Raw genomic sequence first — 22,480 nt, 5'->3', positions numbered from 1 at the left:
AGTCGGACATGGCAATGACTAAACAACAACAACAAAAACAAACATGAAATGAGACTTACGGACACTGAAGTGTTCACAGCCTGTCAACTTATCAATTGCTTTGCAGGCTTCTTCTGTCTTGAGCATTTCCTCTTGTCTTCTTTTACTTTCTGGATCATCATTCAAAATCTTATTTCTCAGCCAGGTCAAATGATACACTCGAAGTCTGTTCTTACGGCCTGACAGATAAGAAAAGACACAATGTTTTAATTCAGTCTTTTTTTTTACATATTAGAAGAACAAAAAAAGGTAAAGGTATTTTGTCTTTTTAATCAAATCTTTTAATTAAAGTAAAAAGCACTTAAAAAAAAACTATACTGCATTGAGTCTCCCCTTTAGAGTTTGGAAATATGATAGCAAAGTTTCTTTTAGTCTCTCACTTCCAAGAGATAGCTGAAGTGTCTACCAGCTATCGATGTAGAAGTGAATATACAATACTTCTTTGGAACAGGTTAAGACTGCTACTGTGAGGGCAAGAGAGTTACCATCCATTCATTTGTACCTTAGCTTTTTATCTAAGCCATGACTTTTTTGGGACTCAGAGACCCAGAAGGTATCTCTGGTAGTGTGCATATATGAGAAAATATGTCTGGTGTATTGACTGTTAGGCATCCTCAGCCAGTAAGATGGGCCTGTACTTTTTCATTCCAGTAAACTTAAAAAGAAATCGAACAGTTTATTATTTTTTCTCAGCCCAATCTATCTTTAATGTTATTTTTTTCTAATGGTCTATCCCATCAAATTCTTACAGTTCTTTCAGGAAAAAAAGCCATCAAAATCACACATTTATTTTCATATATAGTGACTTTATAGTCATTTTTAGGATTTATGACTATAAGATTTCTAGGCCCAACAATAAGATCTTATTTATGTAATCTTAAACGTATTTTTACACATTTTTGAGCACTGTTAGAATTCAAGTATCTATATCTATTGCCATTCTGTTCTCAAATAATAAAGTTGAGTTCCAAACTATCGGGTTATCTTTCTATACTGATGTTCTCTGTACTATCTGATGCAAAAATAATCCACATTCAAGAGAAACTTCAGCAATAAAAAGAGAATATTTGGGTTAGAGAAAGCTGGATAAAAAGAAATCTGTTATCCAGATGTGCAGCCTGCAAGCCATCCAGATGTATTCAAAAACTAAATGTTGCTTCTGTGTGCCTCAAACAATTATAAATGAATGGCCATGAAAAATGATTTAAAAAATCATGATATTTTGGTATATATTTCTAGAGGATTTTCTCTAACCAAAACTTAAAGCAACATTAATCATATTTAGGACTATATATAATCATTAATTAATGTACAATATCGTTATTAGGTACAGACAGGAAGTATATAAGCACATAAAAATTACTGTGTTTAGCATCATTTTATTCTACAGTTAAAACATTTAACATTTTTTCCTAATCTTTCAAGAGTAATTTTTTGCCTAAAGTCAGCACTAATGTTAGTGCTTTCCTGATAGTACTGTTTAGTAATCACAATAATTATTAACATTCATATCCTTGATCTCTCATATTCCAAGGTTCAGGCTCTGACTGACCCAAACTAAAAAGTTCAACTACTATGTGGGAAGAATAGAGGATCCATTCTTGTTACTAAGCCTATCTGTAGACCCTTATTATAGGGCTGTGGCAGGTACATCAGAGTCTCATTTTTATCCAGTTATTGGCCTCTTTGTTCTTCGTTGCTTCTAACACATCACAGGAAAGGTATATAGTGGAGGTTACTGCGGTGGTGAGTGCATGGATGGCTGAAGCTGTCCAAAGTTGTGCAAGGTTACTGAGGGAAGACCTGATAGGATGCAAATGGCATGGTTTTTCTTATCCCTGACCTAGTAGAGGTACATTGCAATCAAATATCCAGACACCAAAGGAGAGTCAGAAGTTTAAATTGTAAATAGTTAAGAAAATACAAGTAGGAAAGCCTGGTGTCCCAATTAAAGGTTATATTTACAGTGCTTTCTTAGGAACACTTTCACTTGAGAAAGTCTTTAGCCCAGTTTACAACCTAATTAATCTGCATAATGACTCAGCTAATTTTAGTTCTTAAACAAACCGGAGATGGTAATCAGCAAATTGAGTGGCTCTACAACTTGAATCTGACGGAATGGTCTTCTCTTTATAAGTTTAGTAATGTCTGCCTTTCCACTTCTGTCCATCAGATACAGATTCGATCGAGTTCCCAACAGCAAATTCACTCCTGTTCATATATAAAAAGAAAAGTGCTATATTAGCTCAGATTACATTTTTATAATTGCATTTATATTAGTATTTTTGCTCCTCCAGTGTGCTGATCTATGTAAAGGTGATGTTTGTCATTTTAAGCTACTGTTGACTTCATTCTGTGTAACAAGGAACTCTCTACTAACAGAACAAATTTATTTTCATTAAAATATAGAAAATAACACCCTCTGGTAATATTCTACTGGCTGGTGTCTGGTATGCCATTACACAGATAGAACTTTATATATATCTCAGTACCTTTTAGTAATGTCCCAAACTTTACAAAAATCAGTCAACTCTTTTAAAAGTTACTATTAAATATTCATGAGGCCTAGTATATATCAAGTCTTTTTTAAAAAAAGAATTAATTATTTTTTAATTGAAGGATAATTGCTTTTCAGAATTTTGTTGTTTTCTGTCAAACCTCAACATGAATCAGCCATAGGGATACATATATCCCTTCCCTCTTGTTGGTTTCTCATTCCTAACTATAACAGGGATTTAATACTTTTAAATAATTATATGCAAATTATTTTAAAATTGAGTGATTCTGTGTTCATGCATGTATTAAAAAACTTATATTGCTGAATATCTATAAAATTAGTTCATACTTTCATGTATTTACATTCCTATACTCTGTTATTTGTGTGCTGGCTCTATTCATTAAAATATAAGCACTGTGCACCAGGATGACCCGGAGGGATGGGATGGGGAGGGAGGTGGGAGGGGGGTTCTGGAAGGGGAAAACATGTACACCCATGGTGGATTCATGTCAATGTATGGCAAAACAAATACAATATTATAAAGGTAAAAAATAGATAAATAAACTAATTTAAAATAAAAAAAAGACTGAATGAGAAGACTAAAATAGCAGATTCAACTAAATTTAGAATGCACTTCAAATGGGGGTCAGGATCAAGACAGTGGAGTAGAAAGACCCTGAACACACCTCTTTCCATGGGCACACAAAAATTACAACTATTTACAGAGCAACTGTCTATGAGAATGACCTGAAGGCTAGCAGAAAGATTTTCTGCAACTAATGACATAAAGAAGGAGCCACAACAAGATGGGAAGGAATGACAGAGATTCAGTTTAGTAAAGACCCATATCCAAGAGTTGATGACTCATAAACAAGAGGAATATCATAACCGCAGAGGTTCTTCCCAAGGAGTTTGGCGTCCAAGATGCACATTGGGTTCCCCAGCCCGGGGGTCTGGCACTAGGAAGATGAGCTCCTAGAACAACTGGTTTTGCAAATCAAGTGGGGCTTATGTTCAGGAGAGCTGGAGGGCCATAAGTAAAAGAAATTCCATTCTTACAGGGCATGCACAAAATCTCATATGCTTCAAGTTTCAAGGCAGACACAGTGGTTTGAAAGGTGCCTGGGTCAGACCCACTTGTTGATCTTGGAGAATCCCCTTGGAGAGGCACGAATCAACTGGGACACTCCTGGGGACTGAGACACTGGCAGCGGCCACTTGGGGCATCTTGTTCTACCATGGTGACACATACTATAATCTTTTATATTTTAAAATATAAAACCACAAGTTGTAAAAATGGGTTACTAGACATTAAGCTCATCTCTGGGTAGTTGCCTGACTGAAATGATAATGAAGTAAACTTTGCTTTCTTGTTATCTGACACATTATATTAGTAGAACTTTGAGGATGGCTTATTTTTTTCACAAAACTACAATATTTGCTACACTGCTCTATTGTTGATTTAAAATTCTGTCCCCTGTTCAATCATACATTAAGCAAAATCTATGAAACTGCAGGTTGGAGGTTGGCATTTATTTTGGATTTTTCACTTCCTTGCATTCATTTATTCTATTTCATTTATGATTCAGACTGGCTTGAGGTAGAAAATTGTCTTAGAATTACCAAGTAGTTAAAGTTTTTCTGGAATAAAGGATTGAAGAAATCTATCAAAGTTAAGATATTATATAAGGAATTTTCTCTACAAATCTTCAAGATATTTTAAAAAGAAGAACTTGAAGAAATTTCTTGCAATAATTTCATTAGGTATTTTCCATTGCATTCTATCACAAATTAAAAATATTAAGCTTGAATTTTCAAATAATTATAACCTAGTCCAATTTTATATTTTAGCAAAGTTAATTCAGATTATAAAGAAAAACAGAATGAACAGGAGAGGGAGTAATTCAAACATCAAACTGCACTGAGTGAAAATAAATAAGCAAGTTAACTCCTCTCTCTGCGTGTAGATACATGTGTATATGTATCTTTAATAACATATACAAACACATACATACCACACACACAGACACACACACATACTTGGAAACGAGGAGGGCATGGCAACCCACTCTAGTATTCTTGCCAGGATAATCACTTGGACAGAGAAGCCTGGTGGGCTATGGTCCACAGGGTCACACAGAGTCAGATAGGATTGAAGTGACTTAGCATGTATGCATAATTGAAAACAGTTGTGCTTTGTGCTTAGTCGCTCAGTCGTGTCCGTCTCTTTGCAACCCCATGAACTGTAGCCCACTAGGCTCCTCTGTCCATGGGGATTATCCAGGCAAGAATACTGGAATGGGTTGACATTCCCTTCTCCAGGGGATCTTTCCAACCCAGGGATTGAACCCAGGTCTCCCACATGGCAGGCAGATTCTTTACCATCTGAGTGACCAGGGAAGCCCTGAAAACAGCAAATACATATTTTATATCTGTGTTTTTACACTAGTTTTTATATAGATAAAAATGTATTCTTCAAAATACAACAACTCAGTTTTAAGAAATCAAACTTACCCCACAAAGAACCACAGCAGATCTCAGAAGTGAATTCCTTTTCATACATGTGGATTAGTGGTTTTTTACATTCATAAGAGACATATAATGGGTTAACATTAACATCAGAGCGTCGCTTAGATGATTTCTCAGGTATTTCCACTAATCCAGCATATACTGTAAAGAGAAGATATTGAGAGAACTTACTAGTGTGCACACCATATGCACTTGAGTATTTTTACAAATGAGACACAGCTTAGGAAAATTCCTTTTCCTTTATTGTATTTTATTTTTTATGGAGCTATCATTTCTATAACTCATAAATCATCAGATGACACAAATCAAGACAGAATGTATTTCTGTATATGAATGCACTTCAAGTTACTGTGATTAGATATCAAATAAAATCCAGATGAGGGAACCAATTTCTCAACTATAGTTCGAATTTAGGTGCTATAAAGATTTAGTGAAGAGTAGATTTAAAAAAAATCCATCTGAATTTATGTCAACTAAGTATCAGAATGACTTGATTCTTTTCTGATAATGAACCAGTGGTCAAAAACTGTATTTAATATGGAACAGACTGCAGCATTTGGAGATTATATTAAATACACTTACAGATGGCACTGGCAAAGTCAGCATTTGCAGTCCTTTCAGAATCATTGGAGGGAGATGAATGGCTGGCAGAGAAACCTGATTCTGTTGATACTTCTGATACGTCCACAGTGTCACTCACAGCATCAGGTACTGCGGGTGCAGCTCCTGGGGCAATGGCATTTGAGGCCTCACTTCTACCGCCTGACTCCTAAAAGATGATCAAAAATTGATTTTGACTTTATTAGGAAATTAACAGTGAGAGAAATGTAAGAAGCCTAGGGGTTACCTGAAAGAGGCAATGCAAATTTTGTAACATCTGTAATTCTTTACCCTTATAAAACCCACATTTAACAGTAGAACTCAACAATGTTAGCAGAAAAAAAAGAACTAACATATTGAGACAACTGATGTCAGAACAGAAATTCATGGAGCATGAAATCCTCAGCTATATACTTTTGGGACTTAAAATTTGTGGAATTTTTACTATGCATCTGATACCCTGTTAGGCATCTTATTTACAGATTGTTGTGAATCCTTGCAACAACACCAAAAGTAAGTTTGATTATCTCCCTTTTACTTACAAGGAAACTAAAGCTTATTGAAGTTAAACAATCTATTCAAGGTCATAGAAATAATTAGGGGGATTAAAGTTTGAAGCCAAAGTCTGTCTGATTCCAAAGTTTATGTTTTCAGTTACATTATGTCAAATAGCTGCATGAAAAAACAAAAAAGTACTATTGTGCTGGATTCAATTTCATTTTGTCAAAGGACAAAGCTAATGATAGAAAATCAACCAACACAATTATAAGAGTGTGAAAATGCTTCAACGAAGATCTAGCTAGATTCTATTAACTTACAGACAAGAAATTCAAGGATAAAGTCACAAAATGTGACAGAATTTATGTGGGATGCCATAACCGGTTGAAAAACATACGAATTCTTTTTGGTAAGCCTGTTTGCCGATAAGCATTTCTTTTATGTCTAAACAGTGATTCTTGGCATTGATAGGACAGTTATCCTGTCCTATCAAAACCTTGTTTTTATGACCTTTCTTACCATAAAAGTGTTATATGGCAACCTGTCCTTTTAAAATGAAAATGAAGGGAAGATCCATTCTCTCTGCAAACGTTTAAAACATTTCGTAAGATAACTGGAGGTATCCAGGGGTGCTATGAAAACTATGCTGGGATATCTTGTTTTAATGTCTTTAATTAAGGTAAGTAGGTAGGCAGTTAGGGAGGTAGGTAATAGCTACCTACTAGGATGGATGAACAGATGAGTTGATAGAAAGACAAGTAGATAGACTGATACACAGACAGACAGGCAGACATAGATTCCTTTCTACTGATATTGCTTTCCCATTGGAAACCATCTAGGGAGTTTCTTCCTTCCTTGTTTTTTTTGTTCGTTTGTTTTGTTGTTTCCTTCCTTCCTTGATATCTTTTTTTTTAATTATTTATTTTAATTAGAGGCTAATTACTTTACAATATCGTGGTGGGTTTTGCCATACATTGACATGAATCAGCCATGGGTGTACATGTGTCCCCCATGCTGAAACCCCTCCCATCACCCTCCCCATCCCATCCCTCAGAGTTGTCTCAGTGCACCAGCTTTGAGTGCCCTGTTTCATGCATCGAACTTGGACTGGAGATCTATTCCACAAACAGTAATATACACGTTTCAATGCTATTCTCTCAAATCATCCCACCCTCGCCTTCTCCCACCAAGTCCAAAAGTCTGTTCTACATATCTGTGTCTCTTTTGTTGTCTTGTATATAGGGTCATCGTTACCATCTTTCTAAATTCCATATATATGCATTAATATACTGTACTGGTGTTCCTCTTTCGGACTTACTTCACTCTGTAGAATAGGCTCCAGTTTCATCTACCTCATTAGAATGGATTCAAATTCACTCTTTTTAATAGCTGAGTAAAATTCCCTTGTCTATATGTACCACAACTTCCTTATCTGTTTGTCTGCTGATGGACATCTAGGTTGCTTCCATGTCCATGTTATTGTAAACAGTGCTGCAATGAACATTGTGGTACATGTGTCTCTTTCAATTATGGTTTCCTTGGTGTGTATGCCCAGCAGTGGGATTGCTGGGTCGTATGGCAGTTCTATTTCCAGTTTTTTAAGGACTGTCCACACAGTTCTCCATAGTGGCTGTACTAGTTTGCATTCCCACCAACAATGTAAGAGGGTTCCCTTTTCTCTGTACCCTCTCCAGCATTTATTGTTTGTAGACATTTTGATAGCAGCCATTCTGACCAGCGTGAGATGGTACCTCATTGTAGTTTTTATTTGCATTTCTCTGATAACGAGTGATGCTGAGCATCTTTTCATGTGTTTGTTAGCCATCTGTATGTCTTCTTTGGAGAAATGTCTGTTTAGTTCTTTGGCCCACTTTAGGATTGGGTTTTTTGTTTTTCTGGTATTTAGCTGCTTGTATATTTTGGAGATTAATTCTTTGTCAGTTGCTTCATTTGCTATTATTTTCTCCCATTCTGAAGGCTGTCTTTTCACCTTGCTTATAGTTTCCTTTGTTGTGCAAAAGCTTTTAAGTTTAATTAGGTCCCACTTATTTATTTTTGCTTTTATTTCCATTACTCTGGGAGGTGGGTCATAGAGGATCCTGCTGTGATTTATGTCACAGAGTGTTTTGCCTCTGTTTTCCTCTAGGAGTTTTATAGTTTCTGGTCTTACATTTAGATCTTTAATCTATTTTGAGTTTATTTTTGTGTATGGTGTTAGAAAGTGTTCTAGTTTCATTCTTTTACAGGTGGTTGACCAGTTTTCCCAGCACCAATTGTTAAAGAGATTGTCTTTTCTCCACTGTATATTCATGCCTCCTTTGTCAAAGATAAGGAGTCCATAGGTGGGTGGATTTATCTCTGGGCTTTTTATTTTCTTCCATTGATCTATATTTCTGTCTTTGTGCCAGGACCATACTGTCTTGATGCCTGTAGCTTTGTAGTGTAGTCTGAAGTCAGGCAAGTTGATTCCTCCAGTTCCATTCTTCTTTCTCAAGATTGCTTTGGCTATTTGATTTTTTTTTGCATTTCCATACAAATTGTGAAATTATTTGCTCTAGTTTTCTGAAAAATACGGTTGGTAGCTTGATAGGGATTTCATTGACTCTATAGATTGCTTTGAGTAGTATACTCATTTTCACTATATTCATTTTTCCAATCCATGAACATGGTATATTTCTCCATCTATTTGCATCATCTTTGATTTCTTTCATCAGTGTTTTATAGTTTTCTATATATAGGTCTTTTGTGTCTTCAGGTAGATTTCTTCCTAAGTATTTTATTCTCTTCGTTGTAATGGTGAATGGAATTGTTTCCTTAATTTCTCTTTCTGTTTTCTCATTGTTAGTGTATAGGAATGCAAGGGATTTCTGTGTGTTAATTTTATATTTATCCTGCAACATTTCTATATTCATTGATTAGCTCTAGTTATTTTCTGGTGGAGTCTTTAGGGTTTTCTATGTAGAGGATCATGTCATCTACAAACAGTGAGAGTTTTACTTCTTCTTTTCTAATCTGGATTCTTTTTATTTCTTTTTCTTCTCTGATTGCTGTGGCTAAAACTTCCAAAACTATGCTGAATAGTAGTGGTGAGAGTGGGCACCCTTGTCTTGTTCTGGACTTTAGGGGAAATGGTTTCAATTTTTCACCATTGAGGACAATATTTGCTGTGGGTTTATCACATATGGATTTTATTATGTTGAGGTATGTTCCTTCTGTGCCTGCTTTCTGGAGGTTTTTTTTTTTTTAAATCATAAATGGATGTTGAATTTTGTCAAAGGCTTTCTCTGCATCTATTGAGATAATCATATGGTTTTTATCTTTCAATTTGTTAATGTGGTCTATCACATTAATTGATTTGCAGATATTGAAGAATGCTTGCATCCCTGGGATAAAGCCCACTTGGTCATGATGCATGATTTTTTTTAATATGTTGTTGGATTCTATCTGCTAGAATTTTGTTGAGGATTTTTGCATCTCTGTTCTTCAGTGATATTGGCCTGTAGTTTTCTTTTTTTGGCATCTTTGTCTGGTTTTGGTATTAGGGTGATGGCGGCCTCATAGAATGAGTTTGGTAGTTTACCTTCCTCTGCAATTTTCTGGAAGAGTTTGAGTAGGATAGGTGTTAGCTCTTCTCTAAAGTTTTGGTGGAATTCAGCTGTAAAGCCATCTAGTCCTGGGCTTTTGTTTGTTGGAAGATTTTTGGTTATAGCTTTGATTTCTGTGCTTGTGATGGGTTTGTTAATATTTTCTATTTTTCCTGGTTCAGTTTTGGAAGGTTATACTTTTCTAAGAATTCATCCATTTCTTCCAAGTTGTCTATTTTATTGTCATATAGTTGCTGATAGTAGTCTCTTATTATCCTTTGTATTTCTGTGTTGTCTGTTGTGATTTCTCCATTTTCATTTCTAATTTTGTTGATTCTTCCTTGATTTCTTACCGTAATTACTGTATGCCTACCATAAACCAAGCCTTAGGGTGGACCCTGGGACTGGATGAGTAGGTGAAGAACAGTTGTCAAGGATGGATTAAACATAGTATGAGTTGGGTCATGAAGGATGACTAGTTCAAAAGCAGAGAATAGGTAAGGGGAAGCCATACAGACAGAAGAAATTGCTGGCATAGGGTCATTAATTCATGATAGAGCAAGGCATCTTCTAAGTTAGTTTGTATGATAGGACAATGGGCTGGGGAAGTAAATTGACATGATAGTTCCTCTGTCTGGAATCTCAGCTCTGTTTTCAGATATCCAGTACTCCACATTTGTCAAGAACTATTTCAAATAGCACATGTTTCAAGAAGTCTTCTCTGTGATAATTCCTATTTATCTACCATCTGTGAAGCTACTTGAGTATTTTTAAACTTATCTATAAAGTCAGTAAATGTTTTTTGAATGTCAAAAGCATTGTCTAAACACAGCACATTACTTCTGTTTAAACTGTCTGTGTTAACAGTTCCTCAAAAAGTTAAAATACAAGTTAATAATTCCATTCATAGGTATACAGATCAAAGAACTAAAAACTGCGGCTCTGACAACAGATACTTGTGTACACCAATGTTCACAGCAGCCAAAGATGAAAATGACTCAAGTGTCTATCAAAAGATGAATGGATAAACAAAATGTGATATATTCATACTATGGAATATTGCTCAGCCTTAAAAAGCAAGGAAATTCTGATACATGATGCTAAATGGATTAACCTTGAAAATATTATGCTGAGACAGACAGAAAAAGACAAATATTGTATGATTCTGCTCATATAAGGTACCTATACAAAAGCAGAATGGAGGTTATTGGGAACTTGGGGGGATAATGGGGAGTTAATTGTTTGAGGTGATAAGAAATCTCCTGAAATTAATAGTATTAATGGTTGTACAACATTGTGAATGTACTTAACTCCATTGAACTGTACACTTAAAAATAGTTAAAATGTGAAACTTTCTGTTACGTGTATTCTATCACAATAAAAATCTCCCAGAAAAAATATATGTATTGAGACACTATCCCAAGCATACTGTTCAGGGGGTTCTCTATTTTTCCTTCTCCATTTCCTTCTCCATTCCCTTTTCCATTTGCCATTTCCTCTTGATGAAAGTGAAGGAGGGGAGTGAAAAATCTTGCTTAAAACTCAACATTCAAAAAACTAAGATCATGGCATCTGGTCCCATCACTTCATGGCAAATAGATGGGGGAACTATGGAAACAGTGACAGACTATTTTCTTGGGCTCCAAAATCACTGCAGATGGTGACTGCAGCCATGAAATTAAAAGATGCTTGCTCCTTGGAAGAAAAACTATGACCAACCTAGACAGCATGTTGAAAAGCAGAGACATTACTTTGCCGACAGAAGTCTGTCTGGTCAAAGCTATGTTTTTTCCAGTAGTCATGTTTGGATGTGAGAGTTGGAGCACAAAGAAAGCTGAGCACTGAAGAATTGATGCTTTTGAACTGGGGTGTTGGAAAAGACTCTTGAGAGTCCCTTGGACTGCAAGGAGATCAACCAGTCTATCCTAAAGGCAATCAGTCCTGAATATTGATTGGAAGGACTGATGCTGAAGCTGAAGCTCCAATACTTTGGCCACCTGATGTGAAGAACTGACTCATTTGAAAAGACCTTGATGCTGGGAAAGATTGAAGGCAAGAGGAGGAGGGGACAACAGAGGATGAGATGGTTGGATGGCATCACCAACTCGATGGATATGAGTTTGAGTAAGCTCCGAGAGTTGGTAATGGACAGGGAAGCCTGGTGTGCTGCAGTCCATGGGGTTGCAAAGAGTTGGACATGACTGAGTGAGTGAACTGAACTGATACCAAGCATATGATCTGAGTAATAGAGGTGGACAAAGAAGATATTTTTGTTCTTGGAAGAAAATAGGAAGCATCCAAATTAGAAGAAATAAAGATGTATCTACAGATAAATTTAAAATGTTTAAGACTTTGGAATAGAAGTTTAAAACATATTTGTAATGGCTGGAAATATGACATATCACATGATAAAATGCATTTACAAGGAGATGAATTCATTCTCCTTTTCAAATGGTGTATTACCTCTAGTTGATGTTCAAATTCCTGGAATGCTGGTCTCTCCAATACTGGATCATCTGTCTCTGAGCAGTTTTCTCCTCCATTGAGCTCTTGGCCTTCACTCTCTTCATTGGTTCCACTGACTCCCTCATTTCCATTACGCTCCGTGCCTCTTCTTCCACTGCCTACATTCGCTCTGTATTCTTCATGGTCTCCAATGTCTGCACTGTCCCCATGGGCTGCACTTCCTCCATGGCTTCTATTAACTCTCTGACTTCCATAGCTGCTGAAACATCCTTCTCCTCTATCACTTCCATCTTCACCATCTTCCTTGTAGCTTCTGCCTCTGTCACAGCTTGGCCTGATAACAAGATTCAATTAATGATAGAAAGTCACCCAACGGAAATAAATGTCAACAAATGAAACAAAATTAGGTTGGCTAACACTTATGTATCATCTCCAGGCATGTTTTTGCTCTATGTGAACACTACTGGTATGATATAGATATGAAAAATGTCCCTATGTCCTGTCAATCTTAATACTGAATTAACATCATAGTCACCATCAACTCCCGGGCTACATTTGCATGACAGATGGAAAAGGACTTGTATACTGTATTAGGAACTTGTATTAGGTTAGCAGCGATAATATGTTGTTTTTTCCCTTAAATCATAGACTATTTTGTACATTAGCAACTTCACAGACCACACGAATGATCAAGCCCATATTTTTGGCTCAACCACAACATATTTGAATATTTCTTATGATTTAATTTATGTTAAACACATGCCTCGATCTTCTAACATGTGTATCATCCATTCTGCAACAGATTTTCATTGATTGTTCTAACTACTATCACCAGGAAGTTCAGTAATATAGATCTCATTTAGTTAAGATAGTCACTTAATTACTTACTAGGACCACCAAGCTTAGCAAAATGTCTCAATAATCTTTTGCATAAGAGACAACATAAATAAATAACTATGATAATTCTAAAAGCAAATGAATTTGAGATCAGAATTCCTGGTAGTTTTCTTAGTTGGTAAAAAAAGAAAAAATGTTGAATAATCTGTAGTCTATTCTGTCATATAAAGCCCCAGTAACAGTTGAAAATTAACAAAACATGAATTTCAATATTATAAAGCAAACAATTTTCCCACTGTTATTTTTCTAAAAATACAAAAATATACTATGTTAATCAATCATCTTTAAGAGCAGTTTAAATACAAACCATAAGCAAATGTAAAATAAGAACACACTGGCTGTTTATAAAGCAGGACCAATTAACTATATATAGGCAAAGAACTGGTGGTATGCAAAAATAATACTTCACTAAATATTATCACTTTGAGTAGCTACTCTGTAAGAAGATAAAACTGAATGAGCATTGAATTTAGTTACAGCAGTTTTCAGAGTCTCAAGGATGTTAGTAAGTTGAAGCTTAAAACTATCAAGTGAGTATCATATTTGTACTTCATTTTTCTCAGCAAATTTAGAGGTTTTGTTCTCTAAAGCCCTAAACATCAGGGCTTCAACTTACAATTATTAAGAAGCACACTACTTAATTTGTCACCACATTTATCACACTCATTGTATTTTACAGGGCAGAATGATTCAGTAGCATTAATTTTAAGAGAAACACCCAGACAATCCCAGTTGTAAAGAACCTAATAAAGAGTTGAATGCTAATAAAATATAATATTACAAGAAATGCAAAATTAAGTGTTTTGCATTAAAATAATTTTAATAAAATAATTTAAAAATCTATTATTGAAAATCAACCATTTACCAATACGCAAAAGCAATTCATTCACCCTCCTGGTGACAAAGTTTAAAGGTAAACCAAAGATACAAATTGTTCTGAAATTATAAAACATGGACAATGCAAGTAATCCAAGAAAACCAACCTTGGCCAGCTAGGAGCATCATCAGGATTATTGCCTTTGTCATCAATAACCTCATCATTGTCATCATCATCATGGTCTTCACCAACATCATTAGCCTGATCAAGCTGGTTATCCAACTCATCACTGCCATTGTCATGGTCATAACTATCTTCATAAGCATCATTAGAATCATCACCATCATCACCATCAGTATCACCACCAGCATCATAGAGTTCAACATAATCACCATCCTCTTCAGGTGGCTGAACAACAGGTGCAGGAGTTAACCAGTCATTCCGGAAGATTTCAGATAGTGCATTATAGCCTACCCATTCATTTGTCAAGTAAACGGGGGGTGATATTTTTCCTACTTTAAATCCATCTGGAACCTGTGTGCACAAGAAAGGTTAATGTAGTCTCTAGTAGCCTTCATTTTCTTCTAGATTGGAAAGTTTCCAAGCTGACAATATTTTAAAATATATTTTCAACTGAAATGAAGATGTTCACTCCTTAGGTAGAGCCAACATTTTTATAAGGATGAGCCACCAAAACCCAAACCTCAGGCTGTGATCCTTAACGGCATTTCTAGATCACACAGGGCAAAATTTACTCACTTTGTTTTTAATTAGCTCTATTTATCTGCTGAGAACTAGACATTTGGTTTTGGTGTTGGAGAAGAAGACAGATGATTTGACACTCTACAGAAGAGTGTCACTTTTTTTCCTTTTGTTTTATCCTTTGATATTGGGATTAACACATAGCTCTTAAAATTGATGTGTTAATTTCCCCACTCTAGTTTTATACAACATAGATTATCTTAAAGTAATGCAAACACTTCTAAGAAGCAAACCAACATAAATCCACCTTAAAAAAATCCACCTGCAATGAAGAAGACCCAGGTTCAATCCCTGGGTTGGGAAGATACCCTGGAGAAGGAAATGGCAACCCACTCCAACATTCTTGCCTATAAAATCCCATGGACTACAGTCCACGTGGTCACAAAGAGTTGGACACGGCTGAGCGACTAACACACACACACACACACACACACACACACACAATGTCCTATAAGCAATCTCTGAGCAATCTGAAAGGGGTATATGTATAGTAGGGTAGAGGTAATTACAAAAGTAAAACAGAATGATCTGAAAGCACACTGCAAAAATAATTAGAAGGCCTTTTTATTTATGAAATTAGAAGGCATTTTATTTTTCACTATTTTTTTAATCTTTATCCATTGCCTCATCTTCTAAGAAGTGATATTAGACAAAAAATGAGCATTTAAACAGTACTTGTTAATTTTTTGTCTCTCCTCTCTCAAATATATTCTGATACTAGAATGTGAAAATAAAATATTTTATCATCAATTAAATGTTTTACATATCAAATGCCATTTCTAGATTTCATATTCTGTATACTGACCTAACAATAGAAATCTATATTTTAAAGATTAATTTAAAAACTGAACACTTTAACCTTTCCCTCAAATGAAGATGAAAATATGTAAGTCAAAAGAAATTGAAGATTAAAGAGAACAAATATAAATATGTTAAGAACTAAGATGGAAACCTACATGAATATCAACCAGCAAACTCTGATCAATTGTAGAATAAGGTGGTGATGACTGGGACCTCCTCCTGGTCACAGGACTTACTTCCTCAGAAGAAGATTCTGTAGAATGCCAAAAAGACATTAGTAACAGTGGTAATCACAGCCATTATCTTCATTTCTATAGTGAACCACTTCAATCTCTTGGTATTTTTCTTGTAGCCTCTTTCCATTCAGGAGAGATCACTTGATAAATTCTTATGGGGCAAAGATCCTATGTTCTGTTTTCACAGGTAGAGAGAGACTCAAAGTTTGTCCTGTTAGACCTACGTGGCTTTTTTTCATTTTTAATATTAAATATATACTTGCTGAATATTTTTGTGTAAAAAGGTACATAGTAAGACTGGTATGCAGATAGTCCCATGAGAAAAAGAGAATGCATCAAGAACAGTAAGGGCAGGGTGGTATTCCTGGCTTCCCTTAATAACCAGTAGAAAAAGAGCCCAACAGTGTATAGAAGATGATAGTTTAGACAAAAATTTCAAGAGGAGAGTTTACTCTTCAACCTTAATCTCCCAATTTCCACTCAATGATATATCCTCAAGTACTGCAATATAGTTGAAACATGAACAACTGAAAAGTGACAAACCTTAGCCCTTTTTATAAAGCTGTGAGCCCTTCTATAGAGGCACTCTGCAATACAACTTTCTGCAGTAACAGAAATGTTCAGTATCTGCACTGTCAAATACATTAGCCACTATCCACAGATAGCTTTTGAGCATTTGAAATATGGCCTTTGTGTCTGGGGGGCTGAATTTTAAATTTAACTTCATTTTCTATATTTTAGTTTTAATTTTAACAGTCACATTTTGCTAGCTGTATCACAACACACAGTTCAATTTTATAGTGTAAATATTTTCTCTCTTTTAAAATGCAAATCTGTCCAGATTAGAAGTCTGGATTTTTTATATTAAGGTTTGTGGTATAGTAAATAACATCTGTGGTTAAAACAGGGTGAGAATATTTAGGTTCAAAGATCAGTAGATCTGGGTGAGTTTACTTAGAAAAAGCTTCACTAAGAGGACCTTCAAGTCCCTATTTATTATTTTTGGGTGCTTGGATTTTGAAGATAAATAGTATTCTCTCTCTTTTATTTGCAGCCTTGATATTTATATAGCCAAAATATTGACACTACAACTCCAAAAAGCATGTATTTGAAAATATTACTAACTTTTGAGGATATTATACTGAACACATCTTACAATTTGTGTTCACGCCTTCTGACACTGTTGTACCTTTGCAGTTCATTACATTTCTGCAGAAAACTATTTTCTTGTAAGTGTTTTGGTGTGCCATTAGGCTAAGTAAGAAGTTTGGGTGAATGTTTGAAATTTTGAGGCAAATTTGTAGTAAGGTTTTCTGATTTCCTGTATCATGAGGTATGTAATGTCATGGGAACTTCAAATCATCTATATAGCACACACAATAAAATAATAGAATTTTAGAGCTGAAAAGAACTTTAGTTATTATCTACATAGATACTCTCCCTTTCTCTCTCCCAACACTGTTCATAACTGCTTTGGGGCCTAGTCCAGAATTTCCTTATTTCAAAATAAACAACATGAATAAATCTTCAATTTTTAGTTGCTTCTTTAGTATTAGCAAATTAACCCTGGTCAAACCAGAAAGATTCTGAGGGAAAAAATTGCTGAAGTTTCTCTTCACATAGGCTTGTATTATTTCTCACAATATAATATTTCTGTACGAGGGGACACTCTTATTTAAAGGAAGTACATCACTATCTGAGTTTCCTAAGAAGAAGAATGACCTTTAAAAATTCAGGTCTTTGAATATCTGATTTTCATACAGTACACCTATATATTCATTTAAGTATTAACATTTTAATAAAATCTATATGCTATATTTTTACAGGTGACCTGGGGACTCAGTCAGACATTTTCCCCATGCTTAACTTAATTGAATTGCTTAAAAGTAGATAGTGCCAGATTTTATGTTCCAAGGCATAATTTTGACTTTGTTTATCCTGATATTTCATAAATCTGTAATTCATTTAAACTCTCTCAAAAGTACATCATAAAATAAAATACTTATTTGAAATTCATATCACAATTTGTGAAGCTATTTGGTATGATTTTGTTAATTTTTTTCTTTTTGAGTAACTATATTAATTTTTAACATTTATGAGATACTGTATATGTTTTACTTTGAGAAGGTAAAAAAACAAACTGATAAATAAAACACATGCCCACAACTAGTCCATCCAGTATGTCAATATTCTTAAGATTGTCTATAAATTTTAATCTGTTGGAGAGGCCTCTCTCAAGTTCCCTTCCCATATTTTTCACACATGGTATAGAAACTAAAGCTGAACTCCAACCCTCCATCTCCCTAGACACATTCTTAACTATTACCCAACTGAAAAAAGAAACTTCAGAAAAATTACTCTCCATTTTTCAAAGGTCATCACTGACTGCCAAATCCAATGACCTCCTGGTCTTAATCCTACTTGGCCTCCCTGACACTATTGATTCATTCCTTCTTGAAATTCTTTCTTGACTTTTGCAAAATAAACTGTTAAACATTAACTCCGTTTTGACTGTTTAAACTTTGTGCTTTGAATCACCTGATGCTGCTGGGCAATTTTGAGGATTTTGCGAACTCCTTTGTCTGATGTCAATGGGCTTCTGAGCTTGTTCCAAAAGAGACCGCTGAGGAACACTAATGAAAAGACAGAAAAGCATGTGCCATGTCCTAACATTCAAAAAGGGAATGTATAACTCAACATCAAGACCAACAGTTTTAAGTATATGGGTATATATCAAACTGAAAGAAGTAGAACTTAAGTAATATTTTCCAATTTCTGCAAATCTATTATTTTATCTAGAAAAGAGAAACAATTTCTAAAATATAAAAAAACTGTCCCTATACAAGTATATGTTTCCTTCACATATCATGTTTATTTCTAAAAATTTCTATAAAGTTTCTTTAAACTAATATTCAGACATTATTATTACCTAGGTAAAACAGCAATAATCATAAATTTATAGTGTATGTGAGGATTTTAACATGATAAAAAGCTAAGTTATTGTTATTTTAAATATTCTACTATTACCATCCTTATTTCAAATGCTTGACATTTGTGATTTTTAATGTCATCCTGCATTAGACACATGAATAAATAGATAGATAGGACACTTTAGTCTTCAGGATTCAAATTCAAGCAATATTTAGAAAGTTTCTCTGGACAAGCACTGCTAAATTTTACAGTTGCTTTGAAATTTCTATATAGGAAGTACTTTGATTACTGATTTAGGCCTGGAACAGACAAGAGTCTTTTCTATGACCCTGAATTTCAGAAAAGACTCAAGGTTCAGTCAAATTTGTTTCATAAATGTAACCATATCTAAAGTAAATATAATTGCTATACATAAATTCAAAAACCTTTTTGTGATAAAAAACAACCAAATTCAGTTTAAAAGCAATACTGAATTTTTATATACCCCATGTTTAACAATTTAATAGTCATACTGATTTTATATTATACCCATGATACCAAAACAGATACACAAAAACTAAACTGATTTCTCCTCCTTGTTGTCAGAAGGATCATGACAACTCATTCACTGAATGCATAGTAAGGGAAAGTTCTCAACTTTGCTTTAAAATTTTCCAAGATTTCTGCCTACCAGTTAAATCTAAATGACATAAATTCATGGGTGTTTTAAAAAATAATAAGATAGGAATATACATACTAAATACTACCAGCTCTACGTCATCTGACTATACTGTGCAGAATCTTGAATACAGTGAGTATTCACTGAATGACTGAGTGAATGAATATAGGCTAAGTTCTCTTCAGTATGATTTGGGAGTTGGAGGGGGTATGATTTTCAAGGAATACCTATATTAAAATTTAGCAGTCAAACATAACACATGACATACAACATCTAAAATATGAAACATGATCTTTGAAAATTAGTGATGATTATCAATAGTATAGAGTTAAAAATTACAGTGATTTGTATAAAATAATGATATAATATTGAGTTTTAGATTTGATTTTCCTTATAGGTCATTTCAGGTTTGCCCATTCTGTGGCATTAGCTGCTGAGGTTATCAATTGTATGAGTGTTTCATCATGTAGTACATGATGTTCATGATGTACTACATGATAAAATATGTAATTGAAGTGTACCTGATATACTAAAATATCACATCTTTTTATTGTAAATTACTAATTGAAGGCTTTTCAAGAACTCACTGTTGTTCCTTCTATTAAATTGTGAATCTTACCAGCTAATCATCAAACTAAATAACACTGAGATTGCAGTACGTCCAAATATGAAAGATCTAGTTAACGGATTGTTGCAGTTTTGGGGTTTTAAACAAGGGTCAGTGATATCATTGATGACTATGTTGTCACTAATATTTTAATTTTGAATTTTCATAGAACTTAGCGTCAAATAAATAAGCATTAATATTCCATATGATAGTAAATCAGAGCAATCTGAATATAGAAATCAGAGATACATACCTTGAAGAGAATTTGACACGATGTACACGCTCCTGGTTGTGAGGCATAGAAGCAGATCTCTCTTGAACCTTGAGATAAAATGCAAAACTTCAGTAGAATTCTTGATCATAATTTTTTTTGAGTTACTAATTTATGGGAAAATGTCATTCTTCACATAGAGATATTTTCTTAAAAACCCAACTTATAAAATCTGATTTTCATAAATAAATCATATTTTCCTAATTACTTATAGTATGGCATTAGAACTGCTTAACCAAAATCTTTGAATATAGCCTTGAATTTTAGTATAACAACCAATTCTGGAGATCATATAATCAAACACCCTCATTTTATTATTTAGGAATCTATATCCTGGAGATGGAAAATGATTTCTCTAAATATTTACATCAAGTCAAAGGATATCTTTAATCAGACTGTAGGCCTCCCATCTGATAATTTAATGTTCCTTTTATATTATCATATTACTTTTTATATCAAGTTCAAAATTCTTGCCCAGACTTGAAATTCAAACTTTTCACCCACTTACCCTTCTAAAATAATACTAAATTTTCAAAAGTTGTAACATACACACATACATTATTCAAATGTCTCAAGAGTCTAAAGTGTTTAATTTTTAAGGAAGTATGCCCTTTTATCATATCATAATCAGTGTTTGAAACACTTTCCAATTCTAAATAAATTAATTTTATTTTATCAATTATTCATTCATCTAATACAGCAAAAGACTTGAGAAAGAGCACATATAATGAGCCCACTTCCATCTGTGGTACAGATTTACTTTCTGCCAATATTAGTATATAGGGCCACGAAGTGTTGCCTTGCCTCATTTAATTTTATATCTCTAGGTTTCTACTCAAAATAGTTTTTAACTACCCCCCCATAGGTCATTCTGACATTCAGCAAGGCAGTCACACTAGATTCTTTAGAAAGGAAAATTCAATGTTACAATGAAAAATAAATTTAGTATTTTCATGCTGATAAAATCATTCTATAATTTCTAGAAACCATATTAACCTTGCTGCTGCTGCTGCTGCTAAGTCGCTTCAGTCGTGTCTGACTCTGTGCGACCCCATAGATGGCAGCCCACCAGGCTCTGCCGTCCCTGGGATTCTCCAGGCAAGAATACTGGAGTGGGTTGCCATTTCCTTCTCCAGTGCATGAAAGGGAAAAGTGAAAGTGAAGTCGCTCAGTCGTGCCCGACTCTTAGCAACCCCATGGACTGTAGCCTACCTGGCTCCTCCGTCCATGGGATTTTCCAGGCAAGAGTACTGGAGTGGGGTGCCATTGCCTTCTCCAATATTAACCTTACTATGCTATTTTTTCCTTTTATGTAGCAACCTATCGAGGTTTTCTTTATACTCCAACAGATAGACTAGAAATGAAAAATGTTGTCACTCGTTCACATGTTTTGCTAATGAATGTTTTCCAATACAACCAGATGTTTGGTAGTATGCACTATAAACATCTGACTGACTGTTTCCACTTTTGATTCAGATAACTGGCATCGTATTGACTCAGTCCAGGCCTCTTGGTTCATGAAGCTAATCTTTGAAAGTTTATTGAAACTAGTTAACCAGAGGCCAAAATTAGAGATAAAGGTCAATAATAAGAAAGGCTAATGACTAATATGAATAGACTATATTTTTTTTTGAAAATTGAGGAGAAGAAAATGATTAGTAAGAATAGCATATATTAAGGCAAATGATGTATTCCAAACCAATGAGATACAGCTCATTATAGTTTGGGCTTAAGGTATCATGCTTATGTAATAATTAACATCTTGGGTATGAGTAAAGTCATCATTTAATAAGGCAGAGAGAGGGACATATTGTCTCTTGTAATTAAATAATACAATCCAGCATATGTTCCTTCTGCCACTAACTAGTATTGATAAAGCAGTGCTCTGTTATTCATTTCAAGAGACTGTTATTATCAGAAAGAACATATTTAAAAAGGATAACTGTCCATGGCATACATCATAATAGACTACTGTGAAGTATCTTGAAAGAAGTAGATAGTGATCTTGGGTGCTTGTCCTGATTAAGAGTAGCAATGACTCACTATTAATAAAACAAGAATGTCTGAGTTCTTCACCAATCCACCTATCTGCCCTCGGTGACCAAAAAAGTTTTAGATAGCTATTAATAGCTGTAAGGAATGCTGTCTATAATGACAGGACCTTGTCCACACTCTTCACCAATACCATGTGGCAAATAGCTATTAAAAAACTCGTGAAGACAAAAGTCAACCTAGATACCAGGACTGACATGATTATTCCCATAAATCTAAAATAAACAATAGGTTA

At 34.6% G+C, this 22,480-nt stretch overlaps 1 protein-coding gene across 6 annotated transcripts in view; it reads right to left on the bottom strand.

Moving 5' to 3' along the window:
* NRK (Nik related kinase) overlaps positions 1–22,480 on the bottom strand; it is a 126,900-nt gene that overhangs the window by 19,402 nt on the left and 85,018 nt on the right. For all 6 annotated transcript variants that reach the window (XR_014075739.1, XM_081565346.1, XM_081565344.1 and 3 more), the window contains exons 15-23: positions 20,176–20,243; positions 18,265–18,359; positions 15,646–15,743; positions 14,094–14,461; positions 12,211–12,547; positions 5,648–5,834; positions 5,051–5,206; positions 2,107–2,250; positions 60–218 (exon numbers count right to left, since the gene is read on the bottom strand). Coding sequence is in view for 5 of the 6 variants with exons in the window: in XM_081565346.1 (XP_081421472.1) it covers positions 60–218; positions 2,107–2,250; positions 5,051–5,206; positions 5,648–5,834; positions 12,211–12,547; positions 14,094–14,461; positions 15,646–15,743; positions 18,265–18,359; positions 20,176–20,243 (1,612 nt within the window). In the remaining variant the exon portion in view is untranslated. The remainder of the gene's footprint in view (positions 1–59; positions 219–2,106; positions 2,251–5,050; positions 5,207–5,647; positions 5,835–12,210; positions 12,548–14,093; positions 14,462–15,645; positions 15,744–18,264; positions 18,360–20,175; positions 20,244–22,480) is intronic.

The sequence above is a fragment of the Giraffa tippelskirchi genome, chromosome X (assembly GCF_054371585.1).
Source record: "Giraffa tippelskirchi isolate mGirTip1 chromosome X, T2T-mGirTip1v1.2.pri, whole genome shotgun sequence".
Classification (NCBI taxonomy): domain Eukaryota; kingdom Metazoa; phylum Chordata; class Mammalia; order Artiodactyla; family Giraffidae; genus Giraffa; species Giraffa tippelskirchi.
Note: the sequence above shows the minus strand (reverse complement) of the source record. Positions and strands in the feature narration are given on the sequence as shown.